Source organism: Arvicanthis niloticus, chromosome 8 (genome assembly GCF_011762505.2).
Source record: "Arvicanthis niloticus isolate mArvNil1 chromosome 8, mArvNil1.pat.X, whole genome shotgun sequence".
Taxonomy (NCBI): Eukaryota; Metazoa; Chordata; class Mammalia; order Rodentia; family Muridae; genus Arvicanthis; species Arvicanthis niloticus.
The window spans coordinates 69032960-69056063 of NC_047665.1; the positions used below are offsets into that span (position 1 = coordinate 69032960).

The following is a 23104-nucleotide window of genomic DNA, read 5'->3' on the forward strand; positions in this document are numbered from 1 at the left end:
ACAATCACAATTCAGGGTTCCAAAGGATACCCTGGAATTGACTGGTAAAACTGAGTAATATGATACAGGCATGGTTTGGGGGACTATCTGACACAACCCAGAATGAATACAAGGATAAGCAAGGGCTGCAATGGTAAAAAGAATTGAAGGCACACGGCCAGTGAAGCTCATGATGGAAGATGCAGCACCAGTGTTTGGTAGGTGCTTTTGTCATGCATGTCCTTTTGGGTCTGGTTTACATCACTCAGTTTGATATTTTCTAGTTCCACCCCTTTGCCTGCAAAATCCATGATGTCCTTGTTTTTAATGGCTGAATAGTAAAAGTACTCCATTGTGTAAATGAACCACATTTTCTATATCCATTCTTTGGTTGAGGGACATATGAGTTCTAGGTTCTGGTTATTACAAATAAACCTGCTATGAATATAGTGGAGCACTTATCTTTGTGGTATGGTGGAACATCTTTTGGATATATGCCCAGAGCAGTATAGCTGGGTCTTCAGGTAGAACTATTACCAATTTTCTGAGAAACCAACAGATTGATTTCCAGGGTAACTATATGTTCAGAGAGTCAGGTGAGAAACTCAGAGGGCCAGAAGAATGAATGGAGAGGAAATTTGCAGCTTCCAGGACAGGAGGGGTGAGGAGAATCTTTAGAAAGTCTCAGAAGCTTAAGACTGGGGAGGATCCCAGGAGTCAATGCCAAGATGCCTAACGGTGGGGACATGAAACCTCAAGAGGCCACCTCTTGTAGCCAGGTAGGACCCTCAGTGGAGGGATAAGGGCACCAACCCACCCACTAAACTTTCCACCTAAAATCTGTCCTGTCTAAAAGAAATGCAGGGACAAAGATGGAGCAGAATTGAAAGGAATGGCTAACCATTATCTGGCCCAACTTGAAACCCATCCCATGGGCAAACACTAATCCCTGACATTATTGATACTCTGTTGTGCTTGCAAACAGAAGCCTAGCATAACTGTCCTCTGAGAGTTTCTACCCAGCAGCTTACCCACAGACAAACACTGGACAGAGGTAAGGGACTCTTACGGAAGAGTTGGGGAAAGGACTGAAGGCCCTAAAGGGGATGGGAACCCCAAAGTCCAACAGAGCCAACTATCCTGGACCTCTGGGAGCTCTCAGAGACTGAGCCACCAACCAAAGAACACTTATGGGTTTGAACAAGGGCCCCAGTACATATGTGGCAGACATACAGCCCAGTCTCCATTTGGATACACCCAACAGCTGGAGGGGAGGCTCTCCCTAAAGCTACGCCTGATTGTGGTATCCATTCCCCAACAGGGATGCCTTATCTGGCCTCAGTGAGAGGATGCATCTACTCTGGCAGAGACATGATTGGCCAGGAATACCTGAGGGGGCCACACTCTCTTAGGGGAAAAAGAGGGGAATGATGGGGGAAAGAGTCTATGAGGGGGAACCTGGAGGCAGGGGCATTATTTGATGTAAGTAAGTAAATAAATAAATTAAACAAAAAAGAATTGGGAAATTAAAAGCCCCTAGCTGACAAACTAGATCCAACTAGGCAAAACTGGTGTCCTGTTATTATTGGAACAATTGAAAGGAACAACAGCACTTTTATTGTGAACCCTACATTCATGAGGAACCTCAGTCTTTCAAACTTTCTCAGCTCTTAAAAGAGTAGGTTTTATGAAGATCAATGAATGCCAAGAATATACAAGGAAATAGCTGAATGAATTTTAAAAGGTAATACAAAAGATGAGTGAGAAACTCAATAGAGGGATTTTGATAAAGAATAAAAGAAATCTTGAAAGTAAAAAGCTCAACAGATGAGAATAAAACACACATAGTTCAGAGCCTCACTCACCAACAGACTAGATGAAATAGAAGAGAAAACGAGAGTCAGGACTTGAAGTCATGGTTGATTAGTTACAACCCTCAGACAGTGATAAGAATATGAGAAAGAACAGAACATAGCAGATCTCAGAGACTCCATTAAAAGACCAAGTAGAAGAGGAAGAATATGTACACTCATAAAAGCTTGGAAAAGAAAGAAAGAAATGAGAATTAAGGAGAGATGGGTCAAATACTACCAACACAATAAGTCGTAAACAATAATCCTAAATATAAACAGTTTTAATTCTCCAAGTAAAAGATGTAGGCTGAGTATATTAAAAAAAAAAAAAAAAAAAGGTCCATTAAATAATGTGCTGCCTTCAGGAAGCTTGCCTCATCAGTAAAAGCTAGAAGTAAAATGATGATAAGTAATATTCTAAGCAAGTACATAAGCTATAGTACATTAATATCTAACAGGACAGACTTTAAACCAAAATTAGAATAGAAAAAAGAAGGCACCACATATTCATTAAGGTAATGTTCATCAAGAAGATATAATGATCATAGACTTATAAACAGTAAACTTGTAACACTCATTGTAATAAAACTCTATAAGACATAAAAAGAGAAACAGAACAAGGCAACAAAGTGTTAGACTTTATTCTCACCAGTGACCATTCAGACCAAATCCAGAACAAAACAAACAAATAAAAACCAACAATCAGTGGGCAGTGGTGGCACACGCCTGTAATCCCAGTACTCGGGAGGCAGAGGCAGGTGGATTTCTGAGTTTGAGGTCAGCCTGGTCTACAGAATGAGTTCCAGGACAGCCAAGGCTATACAGAGAAACCCTATCTCAAAAAACAAAAAACAAAAACAAAAACAAAAACAAAAACAAAAACAACCAACAACCTAGAGACATGAGCTGTGTTACACTATAGAGGAAAGTGCACTTGATAGACACCTACAAAATATTCTCTCAGTTCCAAGTACATACACTCTTCATCAACACTAAAACAATGAACACTGGAGATCATAAAGCAAATCTTAGTAATTTTTAAAAACTAAAATAATTTATTATATCTTATCAGATAATAGTAGAGTAGGCTAAATACCAATAGCAAAGGACTACGGAGACTGTGTCAACACATGGAGGCTGAACAATATGCTTTGAATGAAAGTGAGCTACTGAAGAAAATGGGGAATTTTATAATTTCTATAATTAAATAAAATATGAAACAGTGTACAAGAACCTGTCAGATACAGCAAATATATTAAAACAGAATGCTCTCAAACAAATAATCTAATGACATGTCTTAAATAGAATAAACTAAAACCAGTAAAAGAAAAAAAAGATTGGAGCTGAACTCAATGAAATAGACATTAAAATAATAAAAAAGGATCAATCCAACAAAAGTTTGGTTCATGGAAAAGATAAAGGATAACAAACTCAGCCAAACTAACCAAAGGAAAAAGAGAAGGTCCAAATCAGCAAAGTTAGGTAGAAATAGGATATATTATAACAGGTATCACTGAAATCCAGAGGATCAATTAAGAAATATTCTAAAGTTATATTCAAATAAAATGAAGCTCTGGAAGAACTAAGACAAAAATCCAGACACATATCACCTTCTACAATTTAAAGCAAGAAGATGCAATCCACTCTAACAGACAAGCAGTATGCAATGAAACTGAGCAGTAATGAGGTCTCCTAACAGAATAAAGCTAGATGGAGTCACTGTGAGGTTTACAGACCTTTTAAGACAAACTAATGCCAGTACCCCTGCAATACTTCCACAGAATAGAAAAGGGAAGGAAGGGTCCAAACATTTTACCACCATAAAATCCCTTCACAAGACCAAGGACAACTGGTGGGAACTGGTTTTCTCCTTCAATCATGTTGGTTCCAAAGGTTGAACTTGAGTCATCAGGCTTGGTGGTAAGTGCCTTTATCCTCTGAGTTCTTCTGCTGGCCAGTGTTCTAGCCCTTTATCCTAGCAATGGTTAACAGTTTCACCACTGAACTGTGTAACAACACTGAATGTACTTTATGCTTCTTATGATATGGATAAAACCAGTTTAAACATTTACTTACAACTAGAGAAATGGTGCTAGCCTGCAATCCCAGAACGTGAGAGACAGAGGCAAAAGGGTAACACATTTTGGGCTAACCTGGGATATTCAGTTGAACCAACTTTTATAATAACAATGAACACACAAATCAACCATCAAACACCAAAAGGGTAAAATAGCCCAGCAGCTGTGCTTGCCTGAGCTCTGGATCTGATCTCCATCCAGCTCCTTAAATCAATTTTTAAAAGTTTAATTACCTGCTTTTTCTGTGTTCTGTTCCTGTCTTCCAGCCAGTCATCCATTTGTTCCTCAATTTCTTCAATAGAAGTTCCATGATCATAAGACTGAATATATGTATTTTCTAAAGGCATATATACAGGAAATTCTGGTTTTGGTTTTTTAACTTTAACTTTCTTCTGTTCTAAAAAGAATATTTAAAAACATGTTATTAAGATTTGTTCAGAATAAAAAGAGATTAAAATATTCTAACATTGTATTCAAAGACTATGTCATTTCAGAACACATAAACAGTGTTATTTTATCAAGACAGAACTGCTCTGTTGTAAATAGTTATACACATTATCGCACATTGACAACTGCATTATTTTAAACAAACTCAGATGCTGCCAATGTGATTATGACATACCCACACTATTAGTTTTGCATATACTTTAGTTTTCAAAGTACCTTTCATTAAAATGTTTCATTTGACAAAATGGAGAGAGCTTTAACTTAGTATTAACTTTTTTTTAAGGATTTATTTTTATCTATGTGTATATGTATGTTTCTATGTGAACGTGTGCCATGCATATGCAGGTGCACACAGTGCCCAGAAGAGGGTGTCCGATACCTGTCTCAGAACAAAAGAAAGAAAAGACTTAGCTTGTACCGGAGCACACGCCTTGATACTCCTGTAATGACGGAACTGCCTCGCCAGTCTTCAAAGAATGCCTAGCAATCGTTTACTGAATTTTCTTCTCATGAGTGACAACTCATGAGAGGAGAAGCTGCTCCTTTTTTATGAGCAAACTCCCCTAGTCCAACAACTATATTTTTACCATCCAATATTTGTGTGTACATGTGAATATTATAATGTCAGTGTGATAAAATCATCAAATATCTAGGAAAAGACAAAGAATCCAAAAATCTTTCCATTCAGAGGAAAAATGATTTAACAATGGATGCCAAGACTGAATGCACATTTGAAAGAAAACCAGACACAATCTTCTAAATATATACAAAAATAAATTCCATCTGAAAAAAGAGAATAGAGTTTTGAAAACGGAATTCCAAAAATCTTACAAAAATTAATTTAAAATTCACATGTGCTATATAAAAGATAAGGAAATCATAACATATCACAACCATAAATTCCAAAATTAATTAATTAATTAGTTAATTAAATTTAAAAGACAGAATAAAAACTAAGAACAAATTTGGAAATAGTATCTACATCTTACAGAAAATTGATAATGAGATTATAGAAAGAGACTGGTTGTATAAATAAGAGGCTAGGCAAACCAACAGAAAAAGTAAGTGAAGGTCATGAGTAGGCAATCCAAATGAATAAATCTATAAGGCCAACAAACAAGAAACCTATGCTCTCAGGTTAAAGAAATGAAAATTCAAGTAATTCCAAGACCTATTATGTCGATATAAAATTTAAAAGATCTAATAACATATATTCCTAGCAGAGGAAAGGCTCCTTTTAAACTGAGAGGGGGGAGAATTGAAACGTGAATTATCATATTAAAACCTTACGGGAGAGTAGTCTAAGAAGATCTATTGAAATTAAAGCCTTTTCTGAACATCACAGAATTTGAATATTGTTGTGGGCATGCATATAGGTATGTGTGTGCATATGTGTAAGACTACTTACTATTTCTATAGATAGTCAGCAGTAAATGCCTTGTAAGAGACATAACTATATAATTATTGATGATTCATCCACATAGAGAAATACTAAGTCATTGTTGAAGCATAGTTCCAGTGATAATTTCTAGATTTTCAATGAGTTCAAATAGCAAAAGCATATGATTCCATATTTTCAAGAAAAATCATGCTTCTATATATCTTTATGTTTATGTACATCTACACACATATTTATTATATAATTAAATTGGGTATTATATAATCTTGGATATTATATAATACAGATATATTTCATACTATATAATCCATATTATATAATATGAAAATACTACATGGAGGTATGTAGGGGATGAAAAGGAGAGAGGCAGTGCAGGAAAAACCAATAAAGAAAAAGAGAAACAAAACCACAGCAAAACCAAGTAAGATATATATGAATGTGTACTTACATATGCTATAGTATAAATACAGACATAAGTGTAAGGTGTAAAAGACTGTACGACACAGATCTACTTGTAAATTTAGGTTTCTAAAACCAATAAACAGCAGCTTCGTAAATATAAATTCTGTGCTTTTAAAAACAATTTACAAGTCTGCACCATCCAACATTTAGCACTTGGCAAAAATCTTAATTTAAAAGTAAATATTTCCAAAACTAAAGGTCTAGAAAATATGCATAAGTGATCCAATGATTTGTATTGGCCAATTACTCTCAGTATTCCTCCAATAACCATAATTCAATAAAACCTATGTAATTAGTATAGGTACACGCACAAGAAGTTTGGGTGTAATAACATCAATTATACTTCACTCAAGAAAAACAAATCCAAGATTTCTCTTTTTAGCAGCATGGTGAGGCTTTTTAAGAAAAATTCAAAGTTAAATAAAAATATATAGAATCTTGATGCTGCTTATGAGAATCTTACTGAATATTTTTCATTAAATTTTGATTGTACAGCTAGAGAAATGTTACAGCAGTGAAGAGCAACTCTTCTAAAGGTCTTGAGTTTGTTTCTCAGAACCCATGTAGTGGTTCAAAACTGCCAGCAATTCCAGCTTCAGGGGCAATCTGACACTTCTGGTTTCTGCAGGTACCTATATTCACATGGACACACCTATGCACAGACAAAACATACATACACACTATTAAAAATAATAAATATTTTTAAAGTATCATAAGATTTGAAGGTTACTAAAAGAGAAACATGGACAACAATGCAGCCATAAAATTTTTGACCTCCAATCTGTTCTGCCTGCCAAATATGCTACAGTAACGGTGGCACCGAATTTGTGGGAGGAGCCAAACAATGTCTGATTTGACATAAGGTCCACTTCATGAAAAGGAACCCATACCTGACACCACTTAAATAACCAAGAACCAGAGACTGGATAGCCTAGAGACCCAGGGTAAAACCAAATACAACTGGTCATAAAAAAAGAAGAAAACAAACAAACTACTAAAATGACTCCTAATGATATTCTGCTGTGATCATAGATCTGCCTTATCCCAGCAGCAGATAGAACAGGTGCAGAGACCCACAGCCAGACATTATGTGAAGATAGTCTAAATGGGAGGTCTTCATCAAATCCCTCCCCCCAGAGTTCAGGGAATCTCATGCTCATGGAAGAGAAGGTGGAAAAACTGTAAGAGCCAGAGTGGATGGAGGACACTGGGAGAACAAAGCTCTCTCAATCAACTAAGCAAGGCACATATGAACTCACAGAGACTAAATAGTAAGCCTAGGGCCTACATGGTCTACACCAGGTTTTCTCTGCATATATTAAAAGCTATTAGCTTAGTATTTCTATGGGATTCCTGACTGTGCCTGCTGTAGGGACTCTTCTTCCTGTTGAGTTGCTAGTTCAACTTTAATATGAAAGTTTTTATATTTTATTTTGTCACCTTTGGTTGTTATCTCTTAGATATGTTCCTTTCTAATGAGAGATAGAAAAGAAGTAGATCCAGAGGGAGGGAAGGTGGGAAGGAACTGGAAAGAATAGAAGAAGGAGAAACTATAATTGTTGCAGCCGAGCTGCCCCACGCTTGGGCGCCAAAAATGTTGAGAGCCGCTCTAGCCCATGTTTGGCCCACGTTTGGCGCCAAAAATGTGGCAAACCAGTCTGCCCCATGCTTGGGGGCCAAAATGTCGCAGACCACTCTATCAATGTTGGAACCCGCACTGCCAAAAGCCTTAGGGGCTATGTTGTTAGAGCCCACACTGCCTCAAGCTGCGGGTCAGGGTTCCGCAAAAGAGAGAGTGAGGAAGGAAGTATAAGTGTCTAATTCCTAGTTCTCTTTCCAAGTCTCGAGTGTCTAATCTCAAGTGCCTACTACCTAATTCTTTGTTCTTCCTCCAAGTGCCAAGTGCCTAATACCTAATTATAATTTCTTCTGTCTGCCTCTAACCTTTTATATGTCTCACTTCAAAGCCATGCCTTTAAGTCACACCTTTAAGTTATGCCCTTAGGTCTTGTCTCTAAATCTCATCTCTAAGTCATGCCCTTAAGTCACATACCTTTAAGTCTCACACACCTAAGGGAAAATCCTGGGTATCTAAAACAAGATGTTATCAGAGTGTGCTCAGCTGTTGTAGGCTACAGTAATCAAGTCTCTTGTCAGGGTATATGATGCAAGATGGCTCCAAAAAATGATAGCTGCCTTCTGTCAGCTTACCACATATAATCAAGATATATGAGAAAAGAATCATTTTCAATGTAAAAGAACATTTATTCTTTAATGATAATTAAGCTTCAAAAAAAAAATGAAAGTCAAGTTAAACTCAACCAATAAACCAAGCAAGCAAACAAACAAACAAACAAAACCCTCAAAGAACAAAACAAATAATGAACAAACCAAAACAGCAAAGTTTATACTTATGATTCATTAAACATGTAGTGAATGAAGGGAAATAGTTGTTTTTCAAAAGAAAAATTTATTCAGTAAGATTATCAAAGGAATGATTAATGCATTAACAACTTAAGAGACTCCTTCAATTTAGTGTGCCATCTAAACAAAATAAAAAGGAGTTTGGAGCTCAGGAGAAATAAAAAGAAAAAAATGGAATATTCTGTGACTGAAGATAGGTAAGTGACATAGCAGTTGCCTAAAATATATGAGGCCTTGAGTTCAAAACAAAAACTAACAAAATTTCCAACAAAAGAAGTTTATTTATTACAGAGTGGGGTTTTAAATGAGGAATCTTATGAATTATTTCCACAATCAGTTATTTTCTGAAGGTGTTTTTACTGCATATTCATCAATAATGATTTGAGCTGTCTGGCCATGACTCATACCTTAACATCGTACAGCAGATCACAGCATCCGTATGTTTTCTAGCAGACCCAGAGATTTTCTGATGATTAGACAAACACTAATCTGTTTTATGAAAGCAAGACACACCAAACCAAATAAACCAAACCAACCAAACCAACCCAACCCAAACCAAACCATAGCCACATTTGATTTCCCCACATCAAAAAGGTTGATAAGAGGACACTGTCAAATAGTAACAGAACACCATCCTTCCCTAGGGTGGCACAAGAAAAGGCTGAAAGGTAGATGAGGGCCCCAGGTCACCCATGTGGTTCATATAGACCCCACTGACAATCTGTAGTATCAAGGCATCTACCTTCCCTGAAAGGCCAGCTTAAGAGGAAACTAAGCAGAGACTCAGAAGTTTGAACAGTAATGGGTAGGGTCATCACCATGCAATAATACTAGTGGGGAACCGTGAGGAACCGCCGGCTTCTTACTCCTCCAAGATAAGCGGAAACACCAGCTCCCACTTGCACACTCACACACACCCTCTTCCTCAGCTACAAAATACCTTAACTTTATATTAAAAGGCAAATGAAATGAACTAGAAGAGCTAATATATTTTTGGGAAAAAAAAAGTGCCAAGAATTGCTTGACCCAATTTAAAAACTTCCATGGTAACACAATGGAGACATAATCATGGCAAAGGGAAAACTATATGACAAGAGAAGAAGCAGACACTAGTTAGAAGGAATAGCTCTGTATAAATACGGGCAATTGATATAAGACAAAGGTTCAAATCCAATCCATCGGAATTGGAATTTTTATAAAGGAATTTTCTTATAAAGCAAAACAAAAATGAAAACAGTAATGGAAGCTGTTGGGAGCCGACTTTAGCAGAAAGCGGCTAGATCATCTTTGCAGCCATCTGGAACCATATACCCTGATGAAAGACTTGGTTTTCAATAGCCTACAACAGCTAAAGCACACTCTGATATCCCACATATTTTGTGTTGCTGTTTACTGGCCCCAGCTGCAAGGTGCACGTGGTAGTCACGCCTGCAAGACATGCGGTTCACGTGCTGTCCACGTGCTATCTACGCCATACATGCCTGTAAGGCGCACGTGCTATCCAAGCCTGCAAGGCATTTCGGTGCATGTGCTGTCCACGCTATAGACGCCTGTAAGGATTACGTCATATCAACACCTGCAAGGCACGTGATATCCACACGCCTACAAGGCACGTGACAAAAGCCTATAAATACCTCAGAATTCCCTTCAATAAACGAGACTTGATACGAGACTTGATCAGAATCTCTGTCTTGTCTCCATTCTTCGCGTCTCTTGCCCCAAGAGCCTCTCTCTCTCTCTTGACCAGAGCACTTAGCCCCAAAAGCGTTGAGGCAAAAGTGTTGAGGCAAAATGTGGGTCTCAACAGGAAGCCAGGCATGGTGGTTCCCAACACTGAGAAGGCAACGAAGGCAAACCTGTGGACTGGAGCCACTCCGGTCCACAGTGAGTTCCGGGCCAGTGAGAGTGAGTGACACAGTAAGACACTGCCTCTGTCCGACAAAGAAGCAAAACCATAGAACCTGAATGCTAATGGGCCTCATGGCTATTAACCATACCATTTGGACTGTACACTCTGCCTAAAGAGAATCAGGAGAGTGAGTGAGTGGGTTATGCTATGTCAGTGTTACTAACAAGCTATTTCAAATAAACAAGTATGATGAGGGTAATTTCTTAAAAAACAAGTATCTTTCTGGAGATAGAGCAATTGTTCCGTGGTTAAAAACACCTGTTGCTCTTGTAGAGAAGCCAGATTTGATTTCCAGAACCCATGCAGCAAAACACAATAGTATGTAACTTCACTTCAAAAAGTTCTGATGCTCTCTTCTGACCCCCACTGTCACTTCATGTACATGATGCACATACATACATGCAGGTAGGCAAAAACACCCATGCATATAAAATAAAAATAAATCCTAATAAAATAAGTATCCATGTGGGGAGCTAGAGATGGTTCAGTAGTGAAAAGCGCCGGCTGTTCTTCCAGAGGATCCAGGTTCTATTTCACAATCCCCATTGCTGCTCACAGCCATTATAACTCATAGACATAAAATGTAGTCATATATATATATATATATATATATATATATATATATATATATATATGTATGCCTATCAATAATAAGTAAAGAAGCAAGGCCATGAATTTGAGAGGGAGTGAAGGAGACACAGGAGTTGGTGGGGAACAAGGAGGAGTAGAAATGTGTTAATACAGCACTTGTGTGAGATTCTCAAAAAAAAATCAAATAAAAGACTACCCTTTTAGACCTCCCCCTCTGCAATTCAATTTCATTAAGAGCATCAGAGCTTACCTCAAAGTTAATTCTGGTTCAGCCCTCCAACTCTGCATACAATCTAAGCAGTAAGGCAGATAGACAGGCTTGAGGGCAGTAAGCAGTTAGGCCTTGAAAAGCTCGCAGCATAAAGTAACTATTGCTAATATATACCGTAGCACTTAATCAATCAAGTAGTTCAAAATATTTTTATGAACAAAGAATTCAAATAGTGGTCTTTAAAATTAAGAAAAAGGGAAGATAAGACAAACATTGGGGGGGGTCTGAGCCATTTTATATAAATTTAAACTATACAATGCAGAAAACTATAATGACGTTAACAAATTAAAAATTCCTTGCATGTAACCATTAGAGTTTACATTTAAAAATACAAGACAGTTTCTGACTCTGCTAACAGTGACAGCAATTGCTCTTTACTGCTCCTAATTATGATTATATCACCTTTTCTAAAATACCACTGACATGAAAACAGAAGATGGTTTTATCACGCTAGCCCTGTATGAGCACTGGGCAAGTGATGGACTGTCACGTATTTTACAAGGCTGTTTATTATATGTCTTTTCTAAAAAAGAGAGAACTTCCAGATGTCTGTCTATTTAAAATTTTGTATTTCTTTACATGATTTTTTTAAAGTAATAAAATAAGAAAAAGTAATTTTTAAATCTGAAAATTTTAAACATGTTCTGAAAAATGGTTACAAATATCCAATGTAAATTTTACATTGTGATAAACATCTCCTCAATTTTTCATTCTGGCAGTATATATTCTTAATCTGCTATTATTAAACAATTCTAGTACATACTTCAAAATTTTACCAATAAGTTGATTCTCATAAAAATTAGATGAAAAATGACAAGCTATGAAAGCAGTGAAATGTAGTGAACTCCTATTCCCTTAATAGGTAAATCTGGGGTTACTTTTAAGATTTTGCGTATTTTCTTATAGGTTCATTTTCCTTCTGACTCACTCAGAATGCTTAAAAATGTTAGTGTACAAACTTTACTTAAAAGAAACAATTTTATGAAAATTATACCTGGAGTTTCATTTGCCTACTCTGACTGTCCAACATATGCATTCAGCAAACCTTCACACACAATCCTCTGTCATCATGATTCTTCCCTTCTTATAGGGGTACACTTTAAATAATTATACAGGTCTAAGTATCATTAGTTGTTAGAAGTTTCTGAATTGAATTACATGCTCCCTGAGGTGTACTGTATAGGTACTGTATAGGCAGACACACATTGGTGTTCACTGATACTTGTAGATTATATACAGTCCTTACTTACTGAGCATTTGCTATGTTCCAGGACACTGTTCACTGTTGCAGACACAGCATGAGAAACAAACAGTTACTGTTGTAAAGTGGCCCAGACACTCAGAGAATTGAGACAGACAGAAAAGTTGCCCCTGAAAATAAGTATATCTTGAAGACACAATAGTGCATGAAATAAAAGTCCTAACATTCGTAGAGTTTATATTTACTGGGAGAAACTAAATATAAACAAAATTAATACACTTCTGCTCAGCAGTAGTAAATGTTGCGAGTAAAATAACCAGTATGTGCAGACAGTGTACATTTGGGAAAGATGTACATAAAACAAAATCAATGAAAGGAATGGAGTTTAGAAAGGGTAATCTTTAACAATTATGTTCAACTTTTCCTAAAAATCCCAAGAAATGTCTCTGTTCCATGGAACAGTCCTATATTTTCCTTTTTTGTTTTGTAAAACTTTAAGGCTTATTTTTATTTTATGTATGTAGGTGCTTTTCTCGCAAGGAATAGCTGTGCACCACTGTGTGCATGGTGCCCATGGGGGCCAGAACAGGGCAGCAGATCCATTGGAACAGCAGATGTGAGCTTAGAATAGACATCTGTGAGCTGCCAAGTGCATGCTGGGAATTGAACTCAGGTCCTCTGTCAGATCAGCTAGCCTCTTAACCCTGAGCCATCTCTCCAGTTTCTTTGAGATACGATCTTGCTGAGTAGCTCTGGCTGGCCTGGTTAACCCATGGCCTTCAAGAAGCATGCCTTCTCTCTCAGCCTTCAAGGTGCTAGGGTTAAAGGACTCCCCATTCCTGACTTCTTTTCAATATACTGATAACTTATATTTCATAACAATATTATAAAAGAAACAAAGGCTTTCAAAACAAAAACTAGGTTTTTTTTTTCCAGGTTTATCCACAGCTATAGTACTATATTAACATATAATAGTTGGTTATTCTTGGCACTAAATATTAATTATAATTTTAGTACTAAAAGATAATTGGTCTTTGTGGATTTTGAATGGTCCTACACTGATATAAATCCAGGTTAGCTCATCTCTCTTGACACTTCACTTTGTGTGGCTCAGTAACAGTATTTTCCATATATAATAAAGTAAAAACAAGTGACTCCATTGGAAAATGACAAAGAAAACACAGAAAATTCAACTTGTGTTAAAGGAAAATCACAATTTAGTTTTGTATGACATTGTTAATAAAATAAAGCAATACTTAGAACTCACTTTGAAGTGTTTCAATTTCAACTCTTGCCAGTGCATCTTCTTTTTCCTTCAATTTTGTCTCCTTGTATTTTGCATAAAACTGCCCAGCATCCTTTAAAAGAAGTTACAAGTAAATTAACATAAAATAAGTTTGCTTTGACAGTATGCTCCCTGTAATTTCCTTTTAGTACAATGCATTCATTTTCCATTTAGGTTTTCCTCTGTTTTCCAATGACAAGATAAACAAAGGAACCTGAACAAAATTTCTCTGTAAGGTTTCTCTCCTGGAGAACTAAGTCCAAAATGTGCATGGGTATAAGTTTAGGTAAACGTTTCACACATGGAAAAGAGGGTTTCCTGTCCAATTCACTTTCACTGTCTGTTGTCTCCCAACATCAATCATACTATTGTACAAGCAGCAGAAAAGCTTACTGACTGAACCAAGTATCTAGTGTAGGAGTCATGTTACTTTGCCGAACAAAGCAGTTTTGCATTATTTCCTCACCTCCAGATCTCTGTACTACTGAGAATAAAACAATTTAGCTCTGCATGAAAGCTGTCACTCTTCCTTCCTATCACTCTCAGAGAAAACTGTAACATAGTTGTCATAGGAAACTGAAGACACATGCTACATAGATACTCATGTGCTAAAGTCTCAATCAGTGGCACACAGGCAAGTCTTCAGCAAGGTACCAAAAGAGTAGGCAGCACATACTGAGCAGCCTAGCAATGACTCCTTGATGTAAGTCTCAATACATTCCAGAAATACTAAGCCACACTGTTTTCACACCTCTGTCTTTCCTTTGCTATTTTACTCCCTGCCATTATTTGACAAACTCCTTATCATATTGGGAAGCCTATTCAAACACCATTGCCTTCATCTTCTCCAGAAGAGTAAGTCTCTGTACTTAAACATTCATGTTTGTACCACATAAGCTAGATGGGGCACTTGAGACAGAACAAAGATTTGACAGAACAAGCACTCCATAAGTGTTACTAAACTGAGCCAAACTGGAATATATGTGAAATCTTACAAAATAGGAAATGAAAATGCATGATCTGACTGATGAAGGTTAAGGAAAGAAGTAGGTATCCAAGTATTTAATGTAATACTTCTGTAAGCTAGGATCCCTAGGGAAGATAAGGAAACAAAGGCACACCACTACTTAGGTCAGATGTAAACACATGAATGCTCCCACCTCATTTCACTCATGATTGTAAGCAAACAATGGTATTTCATGGGGTCTGTCTCTCAGAATTATAGTAGAACTCTTCTACCAGATAACAAATTAGGAGAATTACATAGAGAGTCTTTCTAAAACATTTGATAAATACATAGTGAGGATTTTTTAACTCTTTCAGTTGACTTTCATGTTTCTAGTTTCTAGTACAAGCATTCCTTTCAGCCATAGGTCACCTATACAGCTGCTCAGTGAGAAGAGTACAAATAGAAGAAATTCACCCAATTTACTCATCCTCCCATACCAATAAATACAGAAATCATACCTACATTTCCTTAGGGTTTTAGACTAAGGTTTTATGGCCCCTTAACAGTTGCCATCCCCCTCCCCCCCCAAATTCTCAACTCTAGAGGAGTACTACTTTATAGTAAGTCATTGCAGTCATTTATACCTTGGTGTGAATGAATGAATGAGCTTATTAGCTTCTTTCCACAGAGTAGGTTTTAATAGTAGGGAAGAAGAAAAGGCCAGGAAGGCATTGGTTCCTTGAGGGGAGTAGGAAATGTGGCACCATGCAAAAAAAAGAAGGGCACAGATTAGTTACTTATGAGATGAAAGAATATAGATTGAAATATATCATCAGAGTATATAGTACAATGAGATATAATGTTTAAGAGGAGAGATTTGATTTTTTTTTTTTTTTTGAGACAAGATCTCACTAGATAGCCCAGCAAGCCTTGAACTCGTAATTCTCCTACCATAGCTTCCAAGTGCTGGGATTAGAGGCATAAATCAACAGGAGAGATTACATTTTGGAGTCTGGCTCCTATTTTACTGAATAGGAGATATTCAGCAAATGTTTTCTCTGAGTCAGTTTTCTCATCCATAAATGAGGATAACAAAAATGTTTAACTCAAAGTCTGTTATGAAGAGTAACAGACTTTGAGTAACGGGGGCACTTAGGCTGCCCTCTGCACAGTCAGGTCTCCCATGTATTATGGATTCCTAATTATTTGGCATCACTGCATTGTCTACTAGGCTGAGTTGTTATGCTCCGCACCTCACCAAAGTGCATCCTGTCAAATCCTGCATCTTCTTGCTTCTCTTACTTCTTATGTTTACCCTCTTAGCCTTGATGAAAAGACCTGTTACTAGGCAATACCAGCCTCTTCTTCGAGATCCTGTCAACTTTAAACATTTCTCCACTAAGTTTTCCTCTTCTTGCTACAGCACATAATTTTACCAAGACTCTGCTTTGAAATACTCATGAGCCCAAGACATGCGTACTAAGAGTTGTAAAGTATCAAACACCTAATCCTCCTCTAGCTAACTCAGGGTTGCTTTACAAATTTCCTATTTTATTACCTGTTTGTTCAAGGCGAAGAATCTCATTTTTCATATGCTCAAGCTGTAAGCTTTATTTAAACATTCTTGATTTTTTCAACTTACTCATACTTTCAAATTATAGTTATAATTTGCTTTTTCCAAGAAACATTGTTTCCCTAACAAACCTACCATTTCAAATAATTCTACTATAACTAAATAATTCTGCTATGTTTCAGTTATCCTTGTGCATAGTACAGCGTAACATGCTTAATGGTGCACTACAGTCAGAAACATTCTAAAAGGAGAATGCTCACATGGTATAGAAGCTTGAAATTCTGTCTTATACAGAACAAGAAATGAGAAGATTAGAAATAACCTACCAGAAGCATTTTTAAGACTCATCAAAAAAGAATAGTATGAATATTTTATAAAGTTCCAAAAATGGAAATTTCAATTTTGAATAATATTTAAAAAGCATTTTCTAATAGTAAAAATTAGTGAAAAATAAACTGTGTATGTAGTATCCAAAAAGAAAGCAGGTAGTATTCTTTAAATATATATTTTAAAGAGATTTAAGCATTCAAGAGTTTGAAAAGGCATTCATTGTATTTAACATCTTTCCTGGCCTACCTCTTGTTTTTCTTCAGGTGCTTAACTCAAGGTAATAGAATTGGTTTTTTTTTTTTTTTTTTGGTTTTTCGAGACAGGGTTTCTCTGTGTAGCCCTGGCTGTCCTGGAACTCACTCTGTAGACCAGGCTGGCCTCGAACTCAGAAATCCGCCTGCCTCTGCCTCCCAGGTGCTGGGATTAAAGGCGTGCACCACCACCGCCCGGCAATAAAATTGTTTAGTGAAAAAAAACAATACTTTTGAGTATAATATAAACTACAGTTTATTAACACTGGAGGTTAAGGATTTTCTGTAGATATAAACTCTGTATCTATTCTCGTAGCCTTTGTACACTGCCCGTGAGAAGACAGATGTTATGTTTCTTCAGAAATAAATGTTTCATGAAAAAAAAGCACCACCTCTTTACTGCTTCAAACTGACCAGTTTGGGCTCTTTAATACTGTATCAAAACTGTGACATTTACATTCCTCTAGAGTGCCTTCTCAGGGAGTTTGTAGTTTCATGGTTAAAACTTACAACAAAAGTTTTTCCTCTAGAAACAATTTTTTCGTATTAAAATTTCTTCAGGAGTTCAAAATCTGCCTGTACAGACAGCAAACAAAGGCCTGGTTTTAGTTAAGACTGCGGCCAATCTATAGGAGTCATGTTATCAGGGTTTGTACAGAATTATAAAACATGAGCTACTGAGCAAGAACCCACTGAGTAATTTCATGTACTTACATTTACCTGATAAACCACCGTTACATGAATTGCCATCTTTAAAGACATGTGAAGAGTCTTTAAAATTTATGATAGAAATAACAGCTGTACTTATGGAATATGAAAAAATATATTAGATAGACTATAGAGCATGGTTCCATAAAAAAGAGGAATATTTCTCTTCTTCAGTTGCATGGGCTGAAGGTAGAGGTATGTCTTTCTGAAGTCTGCTGGTAGAAAAGATCTTGGCAATCTTTGGCTCTTTGTACTTGCCATGATGGACAAGGAAGCCCAAGTTTTAGGAGATAACAGCTAAATGCTACTGAAGGATCACTGTTCTGAGCCTGGGTGGCAGGCATGAGAACTGAATAAGCCCCACTCAGTGGTAGACAAGTGTCTCATTTACAGAAACTGATCTATTGGATTTTAGGATGATTGGTGCCTTACCAGATTCTATTAGTCTATTGTGACAGCAAATTTAGTATCTCATATGTATAAAAATGTTATCAGAAGCATTTCAGAATTCTTATTTTTCTAATCAGTACTAAACATTCATTTATTTTGTCCAGTTTTGAACTATGTGCACATACACAATGGGAGCCAAATCTAAAGAAAAAATTCACATATACTTTATACCTACAACCAGAAGGTAATTTTACAGACTATTTCTAATTTACATGAAACAAAGTCAGCAGACACTGAATCACATGAATTATGCCATCATGTCAGCACTCAAAGTTTTAAATTTTGGAGCATTTTGGAGTTCAGATTTTGGATGAGGGATGCTCAAACCTGAAATGCAATGGCACCATTGAGTTGAACACAGAACACTCAGTGGGAACTTTTAGTTAGCCTGGTGGAGACTTCATTATAAAGAGAAAAATATAGTGAGATAAAATACTTCTGAGGTAAGCAGATTGTAGTATGGAGATAGTTCATACATCAACCTTTATTTTAACATTACTGACACAGGAATATTAAAATAACACTCTGACTTGGCATAGTTGGTTATGTTTTAGTTTACTTTTACTTCTTCCTAAATATCTCAAAATAAGAAGTAATTTGAAAAAGCCTAGTCTGGGGAATAAACAAAGATGGCGGCACCTGCTGCAAAGCTCTGTGGAGTCTGAGACCCATGGAGGTTCTGAAAGATGAAGTAACAGTAGAATTGTAGTCTGCAGAGCCCACAGTAGCTCTGGAACACCCTAAAATGGAAAAAACACAAGTCTTTTTGAGTAGATGCTTTTAAAAAAAAGTGGACTCATGAAACTGGAAAGAAAACTTTAAAGAGCCAGGCGTGGCAGAGAACGATGGATGAGTCCATACCCTTTGCTGACTCATCTAGGCGAACAGGCTGCAAGCAAAAAGGCCGTGCCTGATGAGCCTTAGGGATGCGACCACCAATGACAAGATGTGTGGTGGCCTGCAGCTCCTGCAGAAACAGGTCAATACTGACTAGGGCTTGTACTAGGTCCACTAGCATAACCCATAGCATGGAGCTTTTGCTGCTTGCCCGGCCTGCAGCCTACAAGCTAAACGGCTGTGAGCAATGGGTTGGCAGATATTGAAGGTTAGTAGATGTGATGCCCTGCCTAGATGCAACTTCACCCTGACTCCAGGTAATAACAAAATATCTGAGACATGTCTCTGCAGCAGTTCAGGATTTATGGTACTTCAGAACCCAGAAACTTTGAACCAGACCACCACACTCCTATGGTTTGAATATGCTTGGCCCATGGGAAATGGCACTATTAATAGCTGTGGCCTTGTTGGAGGAAGTGTGTCACTGTGTGAGTGGGCTTTGAGGTCTTATTCTCAGCCTCTACTGAGCACAAAGGAGAGCCTCCTAACTGCCTGCAGAAAAGTCTCCTGGTGTGGCCTTTGGATCAAGATGTAGAACTCTTAACTCCTCCAGCACTATGTCTGCCTGGATGCTGCCATGCTTCTCACTATGATAATAGACTGAAACTCTAAACTGTAAGCCACATCAATTAAATGTTTTTCATAAGAATTACCTTGGTAATGCTGTTCCTTTACAGCAATGAAACCCTACGACAGACCCACTGCAACAAATATTTGCATGTAAAGCTGTTTGGGCAAAAAAATACATTATGTGACATACTACAGTTTCCAATGCTACTTTGATGAATATACATGTGATAGAGAGATGGGAAAGATGGAGGAACAGAACAGTGAATCCACCGTGAGAGGCTTAAATAGAGATACTATGGTGGTGACAGGTGCAAGAGAAGGCTGGGTGGTTGGTGACTGGGGATGAAACATGTCCTTGTGGAGTAGGTGTGCAGCAGCCTGGAGCTTAAGCAGACTCTGTTCCCATATATGCTGCCCCGCATCTCTACTGTAGTGGTCCTGTGCAATGATAGCATGTCTGAGATGAAGAATGATTCATTCTCTGGATTGGAATCCTCGAAAGACCTTTACAGTCTATGTTACCCTTAGAGGCCATGTTGTTATCTATGGTCCACTGTTTCAGCTTGTGTTGAAGCTCAAGATTCCTGTGGATGTCTGTGGTCTAGACTACCACTGGAGGCCACGTGGACTTCTGTAGTATGTACTATTTATTGCAGGAGCCTATATTAGTGTCCATGGGCTGTGATGCTGTTGAGGCTAATGTCTGGATCTGTAATCTTACTGCAGCCAAGGGTCTCTGTTGATGTTCATGGCCCATGCTACCAAAGACTATGCAGATGTATACGGTCTGTGCTGCCACCTGAAGTCACATTGATGTCTTCAGGCCAGGCTGCTACATTGGACCATATTGGTGGCTATGACCTGTGCTGCTCCAGAGGCCATGTTGATATCCTTGTCCTGTGCTGCTTCCAAGGGCTATGATGGTGTCTGTGGCCTCTGTGAGGTCTATACTGCTACCAGAGACCATATTAAGGTAATTTAGGAGACCCTATAGATGTCCCTGTGGTCCATGATATCACTAGAAACCATGGGACAACCACGATCAGTTCCTGGTGACTGTAAAGGGCAAGGAAGCTACTGCTGCAGTGTTACCTATGACTGCAGATTCTCAGTCGAAAAAGAGTAACATAGAAGACTTCTGTGGCAATCCCTATCCACAACTAAATCTCCAAACAAAGAACAACAACAAGAACAACAATAAAACCAGCCTAGACAGGAAACCATTGAAGAGAACTGTTAAAATTGTGATAAGGATGCTGAAGTGTACATCTCCACAACTGAGGACCTCTGACAGAAGTAGGGAAGGCTTTAGCTTTCTTTAAGGGGCTGGCCACTGGGAGTTGTGGGGAGGTCCCAAGAGTTGGGGAAGTACTGGGAAGTGAATGTCATTGGGGTACATGATTTGAAATTCTCAAATAATACAAATATTATGTTGGGGAAAAGGCAATCTGATAATGTTTAGAAAAGATAGGCACTGATTTAAAGTGGTATGGTAGGAGCAGGGAGATCTTGGGGTAAGGCACGTGGAAGAGCCCTGAAGGCAGCTAGCTGCAGAAAAGATAAAGGATGTTCCATATAATTCTGATTATCTGACAGCACCAATCTCTTGATGGAAGCTTACAAATAACCTTCTGATAGGAAAATACTGTAAGCACATTTCTGAAAACCTGCCAAAACATTCATAGATTCTAGTACATTTTGTTGTTCTATTCACTTAATGAGACACTCTTAGACTTAGATATAACATGTAAGATTATAATAATGAATACAGAAAAACTTTATAATCATGCACTTTGTGTAAAAGAGGTAAAATTCCTTCAAAAAGCGAGAAATGACAGCTTCCTTTGCCTGAGATAGTCCTACAGATAGGGATGAAAAGCCTAAAAGCTGTTTTTGAGTCTGGGACGAAACAGATGAGAACACAGGAGCCATCTGCTTAACCTAACCCAATATATGAATTACCCTCAACTTTTAGAACACCGAAAAGCAGTCTGAACACTCAGAGAAATTCACAACAAATAGCATACTTACTAGAAAACTGGAATTGTATTTCTTATATGCTAGTATTTATTTGGTTCTGTATCAGCTTTCATTTACAATGTGAACTAGTTGTAGCCTCTGGGTAAATTATTTCATCAGTCTGAGTCATCAGTATTTTCAACTATAGAATACAGCATCCGTGAGACTACACTATAGAATACAGCATCCGTGAGACTACACTATAGAATACAGCATCCGTGAGACTACACTACAGAATACAGCATCCGTGAGACTACACTACAGAATACAGCATCCGTGAGACTACACTATAGAATACAGCATCCGTGAGACTACACTACAGAATACAGCATCCGTGAGACTACACTACAGAATACAGCATCCGTGAGACTACACTACAGAATACAGCATCCGTGAGACTACACTACAGAATACAGCATCCGTGAGACTACACTACAGAATACAGCATCCGTGAGACTACACTACAGAATACAGCATCCGTGAGACTACACTACAGAATACAGCATCCGTGAGACTACACTACAGAATACAGCATCCGTGAGACTACACTACAGAATACAGCATCCGTGAGACTACACTACAGAATACAGCATCCGTGAGACTACACTACAGAATACAGCATCCGTGAGACTACACTACAGAATACAGCATCCGTGAGACTACACTACAGAATACAGCATCCGTGAGACTACACTACAGAATACAGCATCCGTGAGACTACACTACAGAATACAGCATCCGTGAGACTACATATTTTTTTTTAACATTTTTGTGGCTATTTATGTTTTCTACAGCTGGTAGCAGAACTACAAAATTCTGCTTTGTAGTCTTTCTTTGTACCTCCAAGGACCTGCGCCTTAACATGCTGCCCTCTGGCCCTCCCACCTCCCCGCCCCCCATCGAGCAAGTAGAAATAAGGAAGTTTTGGCTTTTGCTGTGAGATTTTTCCAGTTTACTTCCATCTTTATCTAGCAATGGAGCTTCAGTCTTAGAAACTTCAGACTAACTTTTATTTGCTTACGTAAGCCCAATATTAAGAACGCTTACCTGCAATTTTTTTCCCTTAAAAAAAAAAAATTGTTTTTAAAAATGTTTTACGAGCGTGCGGTGGCGCACGGCTTTGGCGCCTGCCACAAGAGGGCGAACGTGCCCAGCTTTCCGAGTTCGAATCCCACTCCCCGTTTGACTCTCAGCGAGTCTCATGGGGAAAAAAACCGTGTTTTACTTGTTCACTTTACATCCCACTTACCGGCCCTTTCCCGGTCACCACCTCCCACATTCCTTCCCCCATCTTCCTTACCTGTAAATTTAAAAATATATTTTATAGTTATGAAATAAGCAGCCACAACCCTTGAAAATTCTGTAATTCTGACTAGAAGGACAGGGCTCTCAGTTTTCAACAAACTCTAAGAGATTTCCTGCCCTCCCTAGTCCTCTCTAAGTGTTTTGTTTGCAGGT

General features: G+C 37.9%; 1 protein-coding gene across 2 annotated transcripts in view; it reads right to left on the minus strand.

Moving 5' to 3' along the window:
* Dnajc1 (DnaJ heat shock protein family (Hsp40) member C1) overlaps positions 1-23104 on the minus strand; it is a 184986-nt gene that overhangs the window by 55855 nt on the left and 106027 nt on the right. For both annotated transcript variants that reach the window (XR_013112311.1, XM_034510724.2), the window contains exons 7-8: positions 13882-13972; positions 4144-4307 (exon numbers count right to left, since the gene is read on the minus strand). Coding sequence is in view for 1 of the 2 variants with exons in the window: in XM_034510724.2 (XP_034366615.1) it covers positions 4144-4307; positions 13882-13972 (255 nt within the window). In the remaining variant the exon portion in view is untranslated. The remainder of the gene's footprint in view (positions 1-4143; positions 4308-13881; positions 13973-23104) is intronic.